Source organism: Canis lupus, chromosome 11, assembly GCF_011100685.1.
Source record: "Canis lupus familiaris isolate Mischka breed German Shepherd chromosome 11, alternate assembly UU_Cfam_GSD_1.0, whole genome shotgun sequence".
NCBI classification, from domain to species: Eukaryota; Metazoa; Chordata; class Mammalia; order Carnivora; family Canidae; genus Canis; species Canis lupus.
This window is the reverse complement of record NC_049232.1, coordinates 2,540,870-2,559,749: the sequence shown is the minus strand read 5'-3', so window position 1 is coordinate 2,559,749 and position 18,880 is coordinate 2,540,870. Positions and strand designations below refer to the sequence as shown.

At 53.8% G+C, this 18,880-nt stretch overlaps 1 protein-coding gene across 1 annotated transcript in view; it reads right to left on the bottom strand.

The window, feature by feature from the left end:
* The window catches only part of ADAMTS2 (ADAM metallopeptidase with thrombospondin type 1 motif 2), a 223,555-nt gene extending 211,583 nt beyond the window's left edge, over nt 1-11,972 (bottom strand). The window contains exon 1 of the mRNA XM_038551648.1: nt 11,508-11,972. Within this exon, the coding sequence (XP_038407576.1) occupies nt 11,508-11,972 (465 nt within the window). The remainder of the gene's footprint in view (nt 1-11,507) is intronic.
* Between the last annotated feature and the right edge of the window lie 6,908 nt (nt 11,973-18,880).

The window sequence follows — 18,880 nt, the reverse complement described above, 5'->3', positions numbered from 1 at the left end:
ATTTAATGTCAATCAAATTCACAAGGATTGTTTTTAACCTGACAAAACAATTCTAAAATTCAATTGAAAGAATAAACAGATGTGACCAGCCAAGAAAATTTTGCAAAAGAATAACAGCAAAACGGGAAGTATCCAGCCAGATGTCTCAAAGCAGCACTGTCCAACAGAAATGTAATGAGAACTTCACATGGAGCCACATTGAAAAAAAAAAAAAAAAAGCAGGTGAAATTAATTTCAGCAATATATCTTACTTTATCCAGTATATCCAAAATATTATCATTTCAATCTATAATAGATACTTTTAGATTACCAATGAGATATTTTATATTCTTTTTTTTTGTACGAAGTCTTTGAATATTGAGTATTTTACACTCAGGCACCTCTCACTTCAGACCAGCCACATTTCAAGTGGCCAATAGCCTCATCTGTCTCATAGCTACCATAGTGGACTGTGTAGCTGTAAAGTAGCTAATTCTTTAGATATCACTGCTTTAAGGCTCTAATGATAAACCATTTAGTTCTGGTAGAACAGAATGACAGAAAAATAGAATTTATCTATGGTATTGGTTAATCCAACATTTCATTTGCAACTAATGAGAGATGGTAAGATGGCATAATCCATTAAAAACCTACATATACTCATATTCACAGCTCTTGAGCCACTTTTTATCATACCTTCAGAAGCTCTGTCCCAATCAGATTGGCTGCCTAAACAAAGCTTGCATGAAACAAATACACCTTATTTGCCAGGTGGTCCCAATCCCTGCTTTCAAGGGAGAAATACCAGGTTTAGAGACGAATCCTTAATATTCTGCTCACAGAGCTAACAAGCGCTAGGCCTTCCGGTGTGAACAGCCCTGTCTCTGTTGCAGCTCTACTTCTCAGGCTGAGAACTGCATGCCAGCTCTCAGGGCCTTGAAATCACTTCTAACAGAGTAATAATAACAACAACAATAAAAACTGCATGTCCAGGACTCTAGACACACATTTTTTCACATTTACCATCTCTGAACTCTGGGATGAAATCACTGAGTCTTATCACCAGTTGCAGCAGGCAGCAACCATGTGGTGGCTGGCACTGCCTGGCACGCACCAACCTGACCATGACATTTCACTTATATGCCATCACTTCACTTGAATTGCGTGTAGGGTCAGCACATCTTGTGTTGAGATTCTTGCCACCCAAAATGTCTTCAAAAAATCACACCATAATGGCAAAAAAATTATGGTGTGTGCGCAAAGGCACAGAGACAACAGAGTATGCAGCTTTGGCGTCAATGACGAATGCCCCTGGAGGAATGACTGTAACTCTGCACTTTACCAAAGAGAGGAAGACACCCAGAAGTGAAGGAGACAGTCACATGCTAAGTAAGCCAAGCAAGTGAGAAGGGAGGAATGGCCCACTGTTTGGAGCAACCAGGGGCAGGGTGGCTGGTGTCTACACCTATTAAGACTGTAGTTAAGGTGCCATGGCGCGGTTTAATTGGGAATGTCCAGTGTGCCCTGTAATTGATGGCACCTTAGAACGGATGAAATGCACAAATGGCCAACATTTCCCAAACCCTTGACTTGGGGGCTAAGTGCCTATTGTCCACTCATCCTTCCAATGTCCAGCAAGGAGGGTGTAGATAGCATTCCCCCCCTTTGCAAGCCAAAGGAAAGAGGTTTCGTGGCATTTCAGCTCATGTCCAGGCTGCCCAGCTCTGCAGGGTACAGATGACCATGTGACACAGCAGCCTCCAGTCCACACCATGTCCACACCATGTCCATGCTCACTCGAAACCTGCAAGGCAACGTGGGGCAGTTCAGGGCCCACCTAGCCCCTCTGCACTGCCTAGGCTTGGGTTCTGGATGCCAGAGTTTCCTCTGCCTTCAAGCAAAAGCTGTGTGCCCCACTCCACAGGCCTAGAGTAGATGTGCACTGTAATTGAAATTCATGGATGAGCCCGAGGAGCCAGCTCCAAGCTCTGTAATAACTTCTCCATATTAATGGCAGCACCGCAGACCCGGTGGACAGTTGACATTTAGTATGAAACATAAGCAGCAGAACAAGAGGCTCCTACCTGGGCCCTCCCATTCCAAAGCGCCTGCCAGTTGGGGGAAGTGGGGGCCCACGGTGGTGCCAAGATTCGGAGGGCTAGGGTCTTCCTCTCCCCTCAGGACCTCTACCCCTTCTCAGTACCCCCCCCCCCCCCGCTGCTGGAAACCCCTGCCAAGAACACACATGAACATACATACACACTCACATTCGAATGCACATGCTCACTCAGGTGGACATACATGTACACCTACAGACACACATGCACACTCACACCTATGCACACACTCACATGTTCATTCCAATGCATAGAATCACATGCATAAGCACACATTCACGTGCAGATACATATCACATCACACTCATACAGATATGCATGCACATGCACCCACATCCCCACCATAGGCACACAAACATGCACATATGTTCCCCAGGCTGCCCAAGCAGGGGAGGGCAGTGAGGGTAATGAAGGATTGTTAGTACAGACCCAGGGTCCCAGAAAGGGACCCACATGCATCTGTCCCTATGGATTTCCGCAACCAGAGTGGGGAGGCCCAGGTCACAGCTCAGGCCAGCACACAGCAAAGCCAGCCTGGATGCTAAGTGGGCACACCAGGCCACGGGGCGTGTTCCTGTGGCTCAGAGCAGATGAGCTCTTCAAGGACTGCTCACGCTGGCTTCCGCACTCATGGTCCTCAGTGGCCTAGGTGATGATCTGGTCTTTCCCACCTCTGGGCCGACCCCTGGCATCACTCCATACTCACCAAGTGCTGAGGGCCCAAGGGGACAGGTAGCCAGGGCTGGCCATGGGGCAGAAAGAGCCTGAAGTTGGTCAACACGTGAACGGGAGGCACCATTACATCCACAACCAGTGCCAGAAACACACGGGACCACGCGGCAGAGTTAGGGGAGGGGATGGCAAGGTGATGGGGAGAACTCGGGAAGAGCTGGCCTCCCTGGGCTCAGGCTCAGGGATCAGACACCGACTATGCTGGCCCTTCGTGAGGGGCCGAGCTGGGCTCCACTCTGCCCTTCCCTAGAGGATTCCACGGAGAGAGGCAACCCCACACCGCGACAGCCCACAGGCACAGGTCCCAGTAACACGCGGGGCCTAGCCTTCCTCATCTGTAAAAGGGCCATAACAAGGACGACTGCAGGGACTGGGACACGGGCAGCGGGGGTTGCGGGTGTAGACCATGATCCTCTGACGGCCTTCCCTTGAGGGCCGCGCGGGCAGCAGGGCCGGCAGCGGCAGAGGCGCGGAGCGGGGTCGAGCGCGAGGCGCCCTCGGGGTGGTCCCGGCTCTCGGCGCCGCGACGTGGCCAGATCAGAGCCAGTCCGCGCCTGGCATTCCTGGGCCACAGTGATTGGCTACGGAAACGTCCCGTGACCTAATCCCGACCAGGCAGAATGAAGCTCAAGCCTGGCGGGAACCTCCAAAAAATAGCTTCCCTTTCCCGCCAGGCCAGCTCTCGGAGTGTGAGGGTGCGGACGGCCGCAGCCCCTGGTCCCCCAAGGAACAGAGTCACACAGGGGAGGAAAACAGGACGATGGGGCCCAAGGGTACACTCCATCCCCGAACTGCCTACCGAATCCCATGACTTCTCAGACGTCCTTTTTTCTGTGGTTAAATACACATAATGTAAAACTTACCATCTTAACCATTTTTAGTGTAGTTCAATGCTATTAAATACATCCAAAATGTGGCACAACTGTCACCAGACCTCTTTTTCTCTTGTAAAGCTGAAACTCTGTAACCATTCACAATAGCCCCCATTCCCCTCTTCCCCATAGTCCCTGGCAACCATCTATGGTTGTCTATGGCTGTCTATGATTTTAAGGACTCTAGGTGCCTCAGATGAGTCTGGGTTTCAGACCACTGATGCACCTATGCATCAGTGCATAGGCCTGGGGGCCACCACAAGGCAAATGGGTCACAGACTGCTACTCTGCGACCTGGAGCTCGAACCCCTGACAAGTCAGCCTCCATCAGGGCAGCCACAGGTCCATGCACGTCCCTACCCCGCCCAGGCAAGGAAGAACACCTAGGAAGCTCCATCTTTTCCACCGGATCACTCCCAGTGAGAAGTGGTGGGGAGGCCAGCCAAAGGCTGTGGACGCCTGGAAGGGGGCATGGGATGGTTGTGATGAAGTCAGGCTGGGTTCTCAGCAAGTTCCCCAGCCGCTGCCGGCAAGGAGTCCTGGCCCTCTAATGATCCTGCTGCCAGTACACCTCCCAACACTTCCACACCTGCCTCTGGAGGCTCTTGTGAGGGGACCTCAGGGCCCACACGGGGGTCTTCACCTGGGCTTGTTTGCCCAAACCATATCAACAGACTCAGAAACACAGTTTCTCTGAAGGAGAAATGGGAGGCTCAGCAGCAAGGAGCCCACACTCCCAGGAGGCAACAATCTCTCAAGGGATGTAGGGCTTGGACTTGCCGGGGTCCCCACCTCTCCCTTCTCCAGCCCTGTCCCCTCACTTGTGTCTGCTTCCCGTCTGGCCCCTAAGACACGTGGAGTTGCCCTGGAAGGGTCCCCAAAACAGTTAACTTCAGCCCCCAGTTCCCACATGGACAAACTGAGGCCAATGACGGGAGGATTTGCCAGAGTCACAAGATGACTTGCCAGAGCCCAGACCAACATCTCCTCCCTCCACCCAAATCTTCCCCATATAGGACTAGGAAGTGGGGTGGTCTTCCTCACCCTACTTAGTTTGATTTAGACCAAGGGTTTTGAACTCAGGTTTCATAAACCCCAAAGCAGGGGCAGGAAAACTATAAAACCACATGCTGTGCACAAGAGCTTTCCTATGGGAAAGGAGGCACAGCTTTCAGCCATTGTCCAAGGGGGCTGTCCCCAGTGAGTGTGGGCATTCTGGGATTGGCAAGAGAGCAGATGAAGCAAGACAGGCCAGGGTGAGCACTGGCGGGTGCGGGGCCTCAGGGACAAGCCTACATAGGCTTCCAGTCCCCGCTTCCTGGGAACTCTCATTTCACAGCTCCCAACTGAGTTCTGCCCAGCCAGAGCTGGGCCCTGCAAACATAGCTGGGTACATGTTATCCATGGCACGTTACCAAGAAGCAGAGGGTGCAGCATGGCATGTGAATGTCTAGTATGGCTTCCTGGATGAAATGCCATTTAGCTGAGACCTAGAGAGTAACCTAAAGATGAAGGGATAAGAGTGGTCCAGGTAAGGGCACAGCATATGCAAAGGCTGTAAGCTGGGGGCATCCTGTGTTGGAGGAACTAAAAGATAAGTGTGATGAGGCACAGGCATGACGGAGACACAGTGACAGACAAAACTAGAGGCCACTGGGCCAGGTCATAGGTGGCCTTAAATGCCAGGCCAGTGGATTTGAATGTTTGTCCAGGTTTGGATTTTTTTAAAGATTTTATTGATTGATTCATGAGAGACACAGAGAGAGGCAGAGACACAGGCAGAGGGAGAAGCAGGCTCCCTGTGGGGAGCCCAGTGTGGGACTTGATCCCAGGACCCCGGGATCTTGCCCTGAGCCAAAGGCAGATGCTCATCCACTGAGCCACCCAGGTGCCCCAATGTTTGGATTTTTTTTTAAGGGCACTTAGAATCATTGAAAGATCTTATTAAGCAAAAGAGTGCCGTGATTTAATATATGGCTTATAAAAATCAGCATGGCTGCTGTGTGAAGAAATAGTTGCTGGGGAGACACCAATGAGCAGCAGCGGAGGAACATAGGCTCAAGAGACAGGGCTTGGGGTCAGGAGTGGTGGAGAGATGGAAACTGGGATAAAGTCTAGAGATGTCTAGGATGGCGGTCTACTGGATGTGGGGGGTCATGGACAGGGATCAAAGGAGTGATCCTGGAAATCAAACCCCGAGTCAGCTCTGCACTCAGTGCATTCAGTGCAGAGTCTGCTTAAGATTCTCTCTCTTGAGCTCTCGAGCTATCTCTCTCTAAAATAAACAAATAAAATCTTTAAAAAAAAAAAAAAAAAAAAAAAAAAAGGCTGGACAGAGTAGGGGCCTGGCCAAGAGGGCAGCCTAGCAGGGGAGCCTCAGTCTTGGGGCCCTCTGAACCTCTGACATACAATGAGGATCAAGCCCCCAGGGAGGTGTGTACACTGGCCCCCCCCAGATCTCAGGATGGGACCAGACCTTAGAAGCCAGACCCTTCCTACTGCCCAGCCCATGAAGACTTCTACCCATGGGCTCTGTCAGGCTCTATCAGGCCAGAGAAGTCTCCACAGCTGCACTGAGGTAGGAGGCAGAGGTGGGATAGGGTGCTTCGGTCCCACTGGAGTCCCTGCTGCCATCATCCAGCTGTGAAGACTCGGGCAACCTGCCAGGAACTTCAGGCTGGAGCAGGTCAGCCATGTGTCAGCAAGCACTCAGCCACCAGGCCTGCTCCCAGCTCCCACAAACAGACAACACCCCGACTGAGAAGGTCTCTGGGAGTCAAAACAGGAAAGTTAAGAAATGTTTTAAATAAATGCATTTCTTCATTTTGAGTCTTTTTGTTGGCATGCAAAAAAAAAAGACAATAAAATGTAGTGAGCAGGATCTTGGAATCAGGCAGACATGCATTTAAATACTGGCTGCAAAGTTTGAAGCAAGCTCTCAGCATTTGGAGCCTCAGTTCTTTCACCCATAGAATGGGGATAATATCAGGCATAGGCCATAGGATGTTGTAAGGACTGAACAAGGTGAAGCAGGCATAAGGCACTCAGCAGGGAGCCTGGCACATAGCACATAGTCGAGGTAAGCAAACTATGACTTACTATTATTACCTTTATGCCAATAGGCTTCTCATTGGATTTTCAAAAGATTTTATTTATTTATTAGAGAGAGAGAGTGTGTGTGTGCATGAGTGGGAGGGAAAGGCAGAGGGAAAGAGAGAAGCAAACTACCCACTGAGCAGGGAGTCAGATGCCAGGCTTGATCCCAGGACCCTAGGATCCTGACCTGAGCGAAAGGCAGATGCTTAACTGAATGAGCAACCCAGGCATCTCCTAATTGGGTTTTTAATGAGCACATATGAATAATATGAAATTATGGGGCCTGAAAGGTACTAGGAGACTATAGCAATGTGACATATAAGAATCCTTTGTTAAGCATAATTTTCTAATGCATCATGAAAAGACAAACCTTAACCTTTCCCTGTGAATATTATGAACAACTTCTGTCTAGTGGCTGTAGAAAAAAAAAACTGGAAGCTATACATTTACCAGCCTCTCTAGGAATAAAGTGCACACACAGTATGCCTTATGAAGCATGTCTTCACGTGGCATTTCTTGAGTGTGTATCTCTACCTGATTCCAGAAGAATCTACATCTTGGCGGGCTCAGAATCCCAATCTCATACCAACTGAAGGAACAGCACTCTTCTGCTCTCTGTTTCTGGGTCTCTGCAAATCCCATGTCCTACCTGATTCTCACAGGAGCACCAAACCTCAGGCTGGCCAGAGTGAGACCCAGGACTCAGCTGGAATTAATCAGGAAAAGATGTCAGCCAGACACTGCTGTGGCCCCTGGACTCACTGCAGAACAAAGCCAACACATAGGAAGAAAGAGGCAAGTGTCCTCATGACCTAGCGGGGGCACCTGGATTCAGCCATGCCTGAAGACTTATCATTATGTGAACTAATCACTTCTCGTTTTTTGTTTAAACTAATTTAAGCTGCCTGTCACTTGTAACTGAAAAGATTCTGGCAGAGTGAAATGAGAATCCCCTCAATTAGGAGACTGCTGTCCACAGAAAACAAAGCTACCATTGCCTTCCTTTATTTTTAAGATTTTACTTATTTATTTTTAGAGAACACACACAAGCAAACAGAGGGGCAGAGGGAGAGAGAGAACCCCATGCAGACACCACACTGAGCATGGAGCCCAATGTGGAGCTCAATCCCATGACTCGAGATAATGATCTGAGCTGAAACCAAGAGTGGGACACCTACTGAGCCACCCAGGTGCCCCTACTGCTGCCTTCCATTAAAGTAGAGAAACAAACTCAGGGCCAGGCGAGGAGATAAGTAAAGGAGCTGAACAGGCCAGGAGCAGGACATTAGGCCTGAAAGGCCTGCAGCTCTCAGGAGAGGCATGTCCCACCCTAAGCCTCTAAATGTAAGCTACAGGACCCCAACTGCCTGCCGGGACCCTGCTCTAGGGTTTTTCGTCAGGAAGGCATGTTCTGCAAAGAAGGGGTTCCATGGTCCCATCTATGTGGGAAATGATGGAGGACTTAGAGTATGAGACATTTATTTATTACAGAACTTCTCAAAGATCCCAGTGGGCCCCCCAAATCTCCCAAGCTGAAGGCAAGCGGCAGCCTTTCCCACATCAGTTGTCTGATGAAACCCATTTGCTACAAGCAACCTGTGCTGGAATCTGTAGAACTCTCTCCCACAGAAATGAGGCTGTTGAGCCTTGCTTGTCAAAGGGTGGCCTGTGGCCCAGCAGCATTAACCTGGGAGCTTATAAGAAATGCAGAACTTGGGGTGTCTGGGTGGCTCAGTCAGTTAAGCATCCAATTCTTCATTTTGACTCAGGTCATGATCCCGGCATTGTGAGATCAAGCCCTGCTTTGGGCTCCACACTGTGTGTGGAGCCTACTTAAGATTCTCTCTCGCCCTCTCCCCTCTGCCATTTTCTGCCCACTCATGCTCTCTCTCTCTAAGGAAAAAAAAAAAAAAGAGTGGTGACCGGGTAACTCAATCAGTTAAACATCTGCCTTCGGCTCAGGTCGTAACCCCAGGGTCCTGGGATTGAGCTTGCATCAGGCTCCCTGCTCAATGGGAAGTCTGCCTCTCTCTCTCCACCTGCCTCTCCCCCAGCTCATGCTCCCACTCTCTTTCTCTCCCTCCCTCTCTCTCTCTTTCAAATAAAGAAATAAAATCTTGCAAAGAAAAAAAAAGAAAGAAAGAAATGCAGCACTTTAGCCCACCCACACCCCCCTCCCATGTGTAGAACAAGGACCAGCATTTTAACAAGATCCCCAGGGATTTGCATGGACACCACAGACTGACACACCTGTTTCAGTGTGTTTTTCTATCGATGAAGGAAGAGCAGAAGCTTCAGAGGTGAGGCCTGTGCGGCATGGTAGTTAAGAGCCTGGGTAGCTGGGACAGTGAGATGCATTTCTCCATATAAGGCCTATTGAAAGGGTAGTGCCCATTTCAGTGTCTTCACCCCCCAGACTTGGGAGCAGCTCTCTCCAAGGGGCTGGAGAGAACCAGGCCAGATTCCTGCCATTATGGGCTAGGTGGTCTTGGGCAAGTCACTCAACCTCCTAGAGCCTCATCTCCCCATCTGCAATCCAGGGAGGAAAATCAGTGGCTCCAGGTCAGCCAGGGGGCAGAGGGATAACTGGAACCGAGACTGCACCATGTACAAAGCCCCAGGCCTACTAGTGATGCACAGAGAGGCCCAAAAGGTTAAGGAATTAATTGGTATAAAATGAGAAGAGACACACACACCAACATGAAAGAAAGGAAAGAAAGAAGGAAGAAAAAGGGAAGAAAAAGGGAAGGGAAGGGAAAGGAAGGGAAGGGGAGAGGAGTAAGAGTAAAGAACTAATATTAATGCCCCATTGTCTCTGGGCCCTATTTCATTGACAGCATTCAAGGCCCCTCAGACAAGCCCCAGCCCTTCTTCCAATTCCAGTCTGCTTTCCAGCTGTCTTGCAGCTGCACAGGTGTGTGTCCATACTTGAGACATCTCACCATGCCTGTCCTGACCAGGCCAATGAATACCTGGTACCTCTGCACAGGTTCTTCTTCCCTCTGCTAAGATTGCCAACCTGCACCTTTGCCTACTGCCAACCCATTCTTCAAATAGCCCCCAGGAGCATGGCATCAGAGCCTTGGACAGAGTGCCCCTCAGCCCATCAGTGGCCTGGAGCCCCAGGTGGCGCAGGGCCAGCTGTACCTCCAACCGGGACAGCAGACAAATGGCATTAGGGACCTTGTGGCTAAACAAATAACTCACCAAAGGACAGATGAAGGGATGATGCAGCGACAAAGCCTCCCTGAAATGCTCTCCATCAGGAATTTCTTAGTACACAGGAGCTGGCCCACCTACAGACTGCATCTGTGTCAACTCCCCCAACCCCTGGAGTCCCCAGCACCAACTGGCTTTTATTTCGGAAATTCACCTGCAGCATAAAATGAGACACACCTGTGAGGCCCAGCATGGCCTCAGAGACAATGGACATAAAAAGGGCTGCCCAAGGATAACCCAACTCCTCCAAGGACATTTATAGTTGTTTGCAGCATGCCTGGGTTCTAACTAAATCCAGCCAAAGGCAGTGATTTTCCGAAGCAACAAGTGACATTTCCTGTGTCTCCATAAAAAGAACACCAGCGGTTGTGGGGCTCTGGTGTAATTGCTGGCTCTGCAGGCAGCAGGACGAGCCTAAGGACAGGGGGCTCAGGGGCCAGCAAGGCTGGGACAGCGGCCACTTGCACGGAACAGGAGTGCCCTGAGCGGCAATTAGAGCAGAACCCATGGTGGGAGGCTTCAGATGTCTGGGCAGCACTGCCAGCCTGACCACCGCACCCCCAATCCAAAATAGAAAACTGCAGTGGTTTCTGCCGCGTGCCAGGCCCTGGGGCGGCTGGACAGAGCACCACCAATGTCAGCCTCCTCCCTGAGCATCAATCCAGGCTTCCTCTGAGGCCCCCTCAGGCCAAGCCACGGTTCCTCTGGGCCCCTGGAAACAGGAAAATGTTCCAGGGATCCAGTCACACCGGGTGGCCCATGCAGTCCCAGTGGAGGACTCAGCCTCTCTCCTGTCCTTCAGAGGCTGCCCATGGACATCAGAGCCTGCATTTCCAAATGCTCCCCTTGGCTCAAAATAGAGAAAACCGACTTTTCAAATTACCAGCTGGAGTTCAACAGGAAACCACAGCATAAAAATCAGTGGCTTCAGGTCAGCCAGGGGGCAGAGGGATAACTGGGCATTTCAGCACCACTGCCTGCTCGCTGGGCTGACACCCCCTGCGCACACACATCACACATGCTACAATGCCCATGGACATACACTCCGCAGATACTCTGACACCCAAAGGAGCAGAAACCTACAGATGCACACATGCACAGTACACATATTAGCATAGGTGCACAAGTACCCAGATCGGAGTACACACCCACATTCCAAAATGTGTGTCCACGTGCAGACACACGCACTGGCAGAGATGTTCACACACCTGGTTATAACAGGAAGACCTGTGTCCAGCGGGTATTAGGGAGACCACCCTCTTGCCATTTGAGCAGAGCTTTGGAGACCCTGACCCACTGCATAATCACTCCTCTCGGACCAATCGAAATAACTTGCCTTCTTGCCAACCCCTCGGTTCAGTGCCTGGTGGTCCCTACAACACAGGGGTGCAAAGGACATCCTCAGTGCAGGACTTGGAGTCACAGGTCACCAGCTTCCAAGTCCCGGGGCAAGAGCAGTGGGCAGAAAGGAGCCCACGAAGGGAGTACTCACCAGTCCGTCGCAGTTGCTGAGCGCCACGGAGGAGGCTTCAGCCAGGCCCGCCACGTCTCCGACGTAGAGGCACGTCCCAAGCAGGGGCTCCACGCGGGTGGCGCCCGACTCGCTTTGCCACTCCACGGTGGCGCCAGGCGCCACGAGGCGGGCATTGGGCCGCAGCCGCAGGTGCAGGTCTCGGCCGAAGACCGTGACATTGTAGAAGAGGCGGCCGCCGGGGTCCTCCTCGTGGTCTCCAGGTAAGCCCGGGGTCTGGACTGGGGCCGCCCTGCGGGCGCGTACTCCCGCCTGGGCCGACGCCGCCGACACCACGTGGGACACCAGGCGGCCCTGGGCGTCAGTGCGCACCGGCACCGCCAGGATGCGCTCAGCTCCGCGCCCCAGGGGCCGGCCTGCAACGGGAAGGGGCGTTAGACCCGCCAGGACCTCGGCGCCCAGGAGCCCAGCCGCCCAGCCCCGCATCCCCCCGCACCCCACCCCCGCCCCATCACCACCGCTGCGAAGGGGAGGGCTCTCTGCCAGGCAACCCCTAGAAACTAGCCTGCACCTCCCGGCCTTCTTCCAACTGGGAAGGGGCGCTAACAGGGCCACCCCTCTGGAGCCCTGCCCCCCCCAGGCGGTCCCCCTCTGGGACCCTGCCAGCCAAGCGTTCTGCCCCCTGCCCCGCTCCGGGCTGGGGCTGCCCTGGGGACGGCCCCGTCAGAGCGCCCCCGCCCCTTGAACCTACCGTCCTCGGCAGGACGCGGGGCTGCTCCGAGACCGCTGCGGGTCGGCCCCTCCCCCGTGCGCCTAGCCTCTACCCCTCCGCGCCCGCCGCCCGGGCGCCCTCGCCGCTCGCCTCCGGAGCGGCGGGGACTCGGCTCCCCCGGGCACGCGCGGCCTGCCCTCCGTGTCCAGCTCTCGGTGGGACCAATGCCGGGACGCCCTCCCCGCGCGCCCGAAGGCAGGGAAGGGTGGAGCGGGGTCCCTCGGGTCCTCGGGGATTCCCTCCGGGGCGCCGCGCAGTCCCCAAGGACCCAAGGCGGCGCGCTCAGCACCCGGCTCCTCCCGAGCGTCCCCGGACGCGAGCCCCGGCGCCGCCTCGCCCCGGCACCCCGGGACCCGCCGGGGCCCGCGCTGCGCTCCCTGCCGCGGGGCTTTCCCGGCCCTCCATCCCCTCGCTCCGCGTCCCGGGAGCCGCGAACACGCCGAGGTTCCCCCCGGCCGGAGGAGCTCGGGCGCGCCGCGGGGCGCCCCCTGCGCGACCAACCCGGCCCCGAAGTTGGCCAACTTGGCCCCGGGCGGGGCGCGCGGAGTTTGCCCAAGTCGGGCTAGACGCCACCTGGGGAGGGGGCGGCGGAGCTCGCGGGGCGGGGCCCGGCGGCCGGGGTCGGCGGCGCGGGGGCCCGGCCGCACCTACCCGGGGGGGCGGCGGCGGCGGCGAGCCGGGCGTCCGCGGGCGGCGGCGGCAGCAGGAGCGGCGGCGGCAGCAGCAGCAGCAGCAGCGCGGGGCAGAGCAGGCGGCGAGCGGCTCCCGCCGGCGGATCCATGGCAGCCGGACCGCAGCCGGGGCCCCGCACTCGCTGCCGGCGCGAAAGTTCCCCGCGCGCCGCCCAGCCCACATCTGGGGGCAGCTGGAGCCGCCCGCAGCTGCAGCACCGCAGGGCGCGGGGCGGAGGAGGCGAGGCGCGGAGGGGAGGGGAGGGGAGGGGCGGGCGGGGAGCGCGGAGGGGAGGCGGGGAGAGGGAAGGAGCGAGCGAGCGAGGGAGGCAGGAGGGAGGAGAAGGCGAGCGAGGGGAGGGCGGGGACGGCGGGCGCCTCAGCCTGCGGTGACCCGGCGCTTCTTGGCGCGGCCGCCGCCGCCGCCGCCGCCGCCGCCCCCCCCGCCCCCGCCCGCCCCCCTCCTCTCGCCGCCGCCGCCGCCGCCGCGGCGAAGCAGAGACACCCCGAGGCGGAGGCAGAGCAGCCCCGCCGGCCGGGCGCGGGGAGCCCTGCCTCCGGCCCCGATCGGGCGTGCCCCGCGCCCTGGCGGCGCACAACCTCGAGGCAAGGCGCCTGCCGGAGCATCCCCACCCGGAGAGTCCTTGGGGCGCCTGGGTCGCGCCCATCCGCCGCGGGGCGCAAAGAGCTGCCTCCCCCTCTCCGGGCGCCCTCGGGCAGGACAGGGCGCAGGAATGGGACCGGGTTGGGGAGGCCTGAGATGGAAACTCCAGAGGCTGGAAGACGCTTTTACAGGAGCGAGCGTGCACTGCAGGCAATATCCCAAATACCAACTTTTACCCTTACAGAGAGACAGACGCAAGATTCCTTCCTCTCCAGGAAGTTCCTGTCCCCTCCAGCTGTCTCCCCATCCCTCTGTGGCAGCCTCTGAATACAGCCCCCTCCACCTAGAAGAGGGCCCCCTCCCTCCAGCGCTCAGTCAGGCTGCTGCCCTCACCTGCCCAGCATCCCGGAGCCTCCTGGCCTTTGCACTCCCAGGCCTGCCTCAAATAGCCTCTCTGCACTCCACCCACCTTTTCCAACTCAGCATCCAAGGCATCCATCCCTCTACATCCTGGAGCAAGTTGGCTGTCAAAGCCCATCCCCAGATGGAATCCTTCCTCTCCAGCACAGCCTTCCCGCTGCTGCAGCCTGGATTCACTCTCCTACCTCCTGTCCCTCAGCACAGTGACTCTCCTTCCCCAGGTCCCACCCAGAAAACCCTAGTAGACATGTGTCTGTAGGAATATCTGTGCTCTGTGTTCCCAGACCACTGCCTCATTTGCTTGGATGGTGGATACCTGTCCTTTTGGATTTTCTCAGTTGCCCTGCCTCGGACCTGTGTGGGCAGGGCTTTAGGGTCAGCCTTGGTCAAGCAGGGTCTGGTGACTCGGGCCCCTCCCTGCTGGCCAGGAAGGCCCAGTCTTATGGGGAAACACATGACTTGCACAACTTGCTCTAGCTGTGATTTTGCATCCCTGGTTCTGTCATCTTCAGACACATGTCTATCAGACACATGTCATCTTCAGGACCTGGGTGTGAGAGCTTTGCCGCTTGAAGGCCATCTTCACCTGGAATCTTCCCTCTGTGTCGCCTGAGAGTGCCCAAGACAGGATCCAGCCCCTAGGCTGGAACATTTGTTGTCAACACTAAAAATAGTGAAATTTCACATAAGAATTTAATTTCATATTTTTCTTGAGAAATTGGAAAATGTGGCCACGCTGGGACTGCATTTCTGCTTATCCACCATGAAATGGGGCACGTGCCCTTCAGGACTCTAATAGGTCTTCTTTCCCCTATTCCCAGCAGGCATCCAATTTTGTGACCTCTGATGACATATCTGGTTCCAAAGAAAGTGGATGGTGATCAGCATATGGGAAGAGAAATGACTTCAGAGCCAGGCATCCAGGAGGACTTCCTATAAGAAGTGGCATGGGCTGAATCCTGAAGCGTACGCAAGCTAGGTACCCCAGAGTTGGGTATACCTAATTGCTGTCTTGAAACCCATGACACTCTGCCACTCATTCCTCCTGTGGTTGTCCATGTTTTCATCCTCCTCAAAAGATGAATAAGACCCAACCAACCACCTCACCTACATCAAGGGCCACGTTCTACTATCTCACTTGCTTCTCTGCTGGGTTTATGATCATTTCCATAATGCTCCTCCTACCACCACCGTTCTTTGTACGATACTTAAGTCTTTAAAGGATACTTTAAATCACCACCATAAATGGAAAGGCCAACATCTTACCATAATTCAAAGATAACTGCCAAAAATAAATAAGATGAAAACAAAAAAAAAATGTTGTCAAATTCTAGATACTACTGCCTGCAAAAGGCGCAGAGGCTGAGGCTGATTCGCAAGTGTTGGGAAAGTGTGAGGCAGATTAACAGAAGCAGAGACATTCCCTTTGATGCAGGCAGAAAGAGAAGAGCAGAATTGGGAAGGATGGCTCTCTTCCTTTGCAAATCGGTATTTTCCAGACGGGGACACATCCCACAAAATTATCGTGCATACTCTGATATACCAGCTCTAGGATACTTCTTGGAAAGGTGGTTTGTCTCTCTGACACTCCTGAATAAGCCTTGGCTGCCTTTCCTTTCCATATCACCCCTGGCCTCCTGGAGCTTCCCTCAGCCATGAGTGGGAGGCAGATCACTGCCCTTGACCAGCTCGTCCTTGGATCCCCACCGTGAGATCCCACAAGGCTGCGTGGAAAAATCAGGCACACGTGCATTGTAATGTACTGTCAAGTCCTTCATGTAGGGGACTCATTGACTTATCCCACTTCCCTGATCACCCGTCCTCAGCTCAAAAAAGAAAAATTATTATAATAATAAAGGAGGCACCTCCTATATCCTCAAATTTTCATGCTTTCTGATCTCTCCTCTTCCTCTTCTGAAAAATGCTGCCTTAGCCCTGGTACTTGCCTCTCCCTCTGGTCCTCTCTCCATCTCCTTCAGGTGAGAAGTAAGATGCAGAAATCCCTCATGGTTCTTTGCTCAAGTATACATATTTGGTCTAGATTGCGCTCCTGAGGACAGCAGAGTCAACTCAGCCACAACCTGAGATGAGCATGCGTCACCCATGTTTGTTTTGAATTGGACTTGAAGTCTTTAGATCTGGTTTGTGCTCTCCTGCTTGGCACGGTCCCCGCCACTCCCACTGTCCTACACCTCCTTATGGCTCACGATTGTTACCAGCCTGGTTCCTGAAGGGAATCGTGATCTAGAACAGCCTCGTGTTGTGGGAGAAGGATGAGGACAATCCAAGGTGATGTCGGGCCCTCTGACCCCCTTAAAACCTTCCCAAGGATATGAGGTACAGAAATAGAGGAGGACCTTTCCTGGTCACCTCGGGTGTCACAAATCACTACAGGTGTCTCGATGCAGGAATGCTAAGAAAGGAGAATCTCTTCCTCTCTGTCTGCCCCGGCTCTGGATAGGAGGGGTGCCCTGCCTTGTTCTGAAGACTTGAGGCAGGCCTCTCCGACTTACCTCTAGCTTCCAGGCCACATGTGCCAGCACAGACTTCATTAGCACTATTCCTGTCCCCCAGTGGCCACACAGAAACCAGAAGTTCTTCTGCCCTTTGACGAGGTCACCGTCCTTGGCAGGCCCTGCCCGCGCTGCAGGCAATAAGCAGATGGAAGGAATGAGGAGATTGAGGTTTCACCGTCCTTCCTCCCCATGAGCAAGCTCCTGGGGGTTAGAGGGAGGGACCTAGACTCTTCCAGTCTCCTGGGATCCCGATGCAGAACGTAACAAGCCGTGAGGTCTTAGTGACCTTGTCAAGGGGCCTCTGAAGGCAGTAGCTCTGTCCCCTTCCACTGATGGCAAGCAGCGGGTGCTATGGCCCCGTCAGATGCACTAGCAGAGTTCTGGCCAGGAGCGGCCTGGGTAAGCAATCTGTCTGGGGAATGCTGACGGAACAGATCGTAGAGTCCGGGTGGCCTTGGGGAGCATGGTTCTTGTTGTTTCTTGAGCACACACCACAGACACACACACACACTGACAGGGAGCCGTGTCAGGCAAAAGAGGAGACAAGGGCAGCAATTTTGTTCATTGTCACATTCCACACAGAGGTGTCCTACCACCGCTGTGATCAGTTCTGCCTGGAAGGAAAAGACAAAAGTATTTACAGTTTGAAGGCTTGGGGATCCAGGCTCAATCAACACTTCTAAATGGAAACACAGCTGGAAGCTCAGCCTCAATCCAAGGATCCAGGGAAAAATAAATGCTCAGTGCCTCCTTGTGACTGCCTACTTGCATATATGCTCGACCTCGCAAAGAGGCAACGAGGCCCAAGGATTTTCAAGGCAATGTCTGGGTGGTGCAGGTGGTGATGTCCCAGGCCTACTTTGATCAGGATCTAGACCTCTGTGTCTGGCTGTTTGGTCAAGCTGTCCGGTCTGAGAAAGGACTCTGGGTCCCTTAAGATGCCCCTAGCTCTAAGTAACAAAGCCAGCTTCAAATGTAAGGAAATGCATGATCTCATATATCAGATCTGCAGGGATGGTGGCTCCAGAGCTCAACCTGCCACCCGCATATCATCTTTGCTCCTGACCACGTAGAAGGATGGCCAAACCACAAGCTGGTGCCCTGCCCTCTCTGAGAAGGGCTAGCTAACCCTCCTCTGGTCTGAGGGCCAAGGCTGGGTCATGTGCCTATTGCTGAACTGGCTGCTGACAAGGGACCAGGGGTGTTACTAGCACAAGCCTGAATTGACCATCTGAGGCACAATGCATGTTAGAGTTCAGCCTGATGCCCCGAGCACCTTGCTTGCCTTTATTTCCAAATGAGAGCATGGCACAGTCCCAAGCTCACCCTTGCCGGGAGAAAGAAGGCATTTCCTCATGTGACTTTATATCCCATTTCCAGACAAACCATCTGTAGAGCATTAATTTCTTTACATATAAATCCTATATGTAACTTGTGAAGGGCACAATCCTATGGTGGGGTTTCGTGTTGCAATCTTTTGTGAGCCTAACTGGGTATTTCCTCACTTATAATCTGGGGAATGTCAACCAGTGGCCCTAGCCAATGCCTTGCTGGACCCCAGGATCCCTGGCCTCCCAGGCGCTATTCTCTTTAGGTCACACTCTCTTTGTGTTCAATTTCTTCTACCCTATTTGCCCAACTCTGCACTATTCACAACATCCAGAGTGTCGGCATGCAAAAGGCCAGAGCTTTCAGCTGGGGCTGAAGTGGTGCTAACCATGGGATCCTAAGGCCAAGACTACGTGGGAGGAAATTCTGGATGTAGGGTTGAAGGCCCTTGGCCATCACTGTGGCCACTGCAGACTCCCTAGGGACCCATCTACTCCTCTAGAAGGTTCATGGAGGCCTCACTCCCACCCAGGGTCCCATCCCTCGTAGGAAGGTCCTTCTTGGCTGGCTCCCTCCCTCCCAGCAGCTCCAGACGGTCCCTCTTCTGCACAAACACTGAAATTAGACGCAAAGTCCCCAGAACATCTGAAATGGAGCTCACGAAGGAATGGGTCATTTCTGCTCTCTACAAGATAGTGTCCCCTTCTTGCAATCATTCCACTGAAAGAAAACAAAGACATACATATGCCTGTATCTTTTGGATGGTATTCTAAAGTGTTTGGTTTTGGTGAAATAATCATCCCTGTGCCCAGCTGCTCTCACAGGCTCTATGGATTTGGCTCAAGGTGTCGTCAACACCTCTGGCTGGTCCTCAGGGCAGGTCCCGATGGATGCCATCCTGCCTCCACATGAAGATCCCTCCTTAGCAATGTCTCCAGCCCCTTTCCTCTAGGGCAGTCTCACTGCAAGTTTAAGAGCAGGTGCACCAACTACCCTGGGCAGGCCCAGGCCGTACCGTTAATGCAGTAACCCCAGCACCTCCATCAGGGCGTTCAGATCCCCAGCTACTCACAGCGCCATTT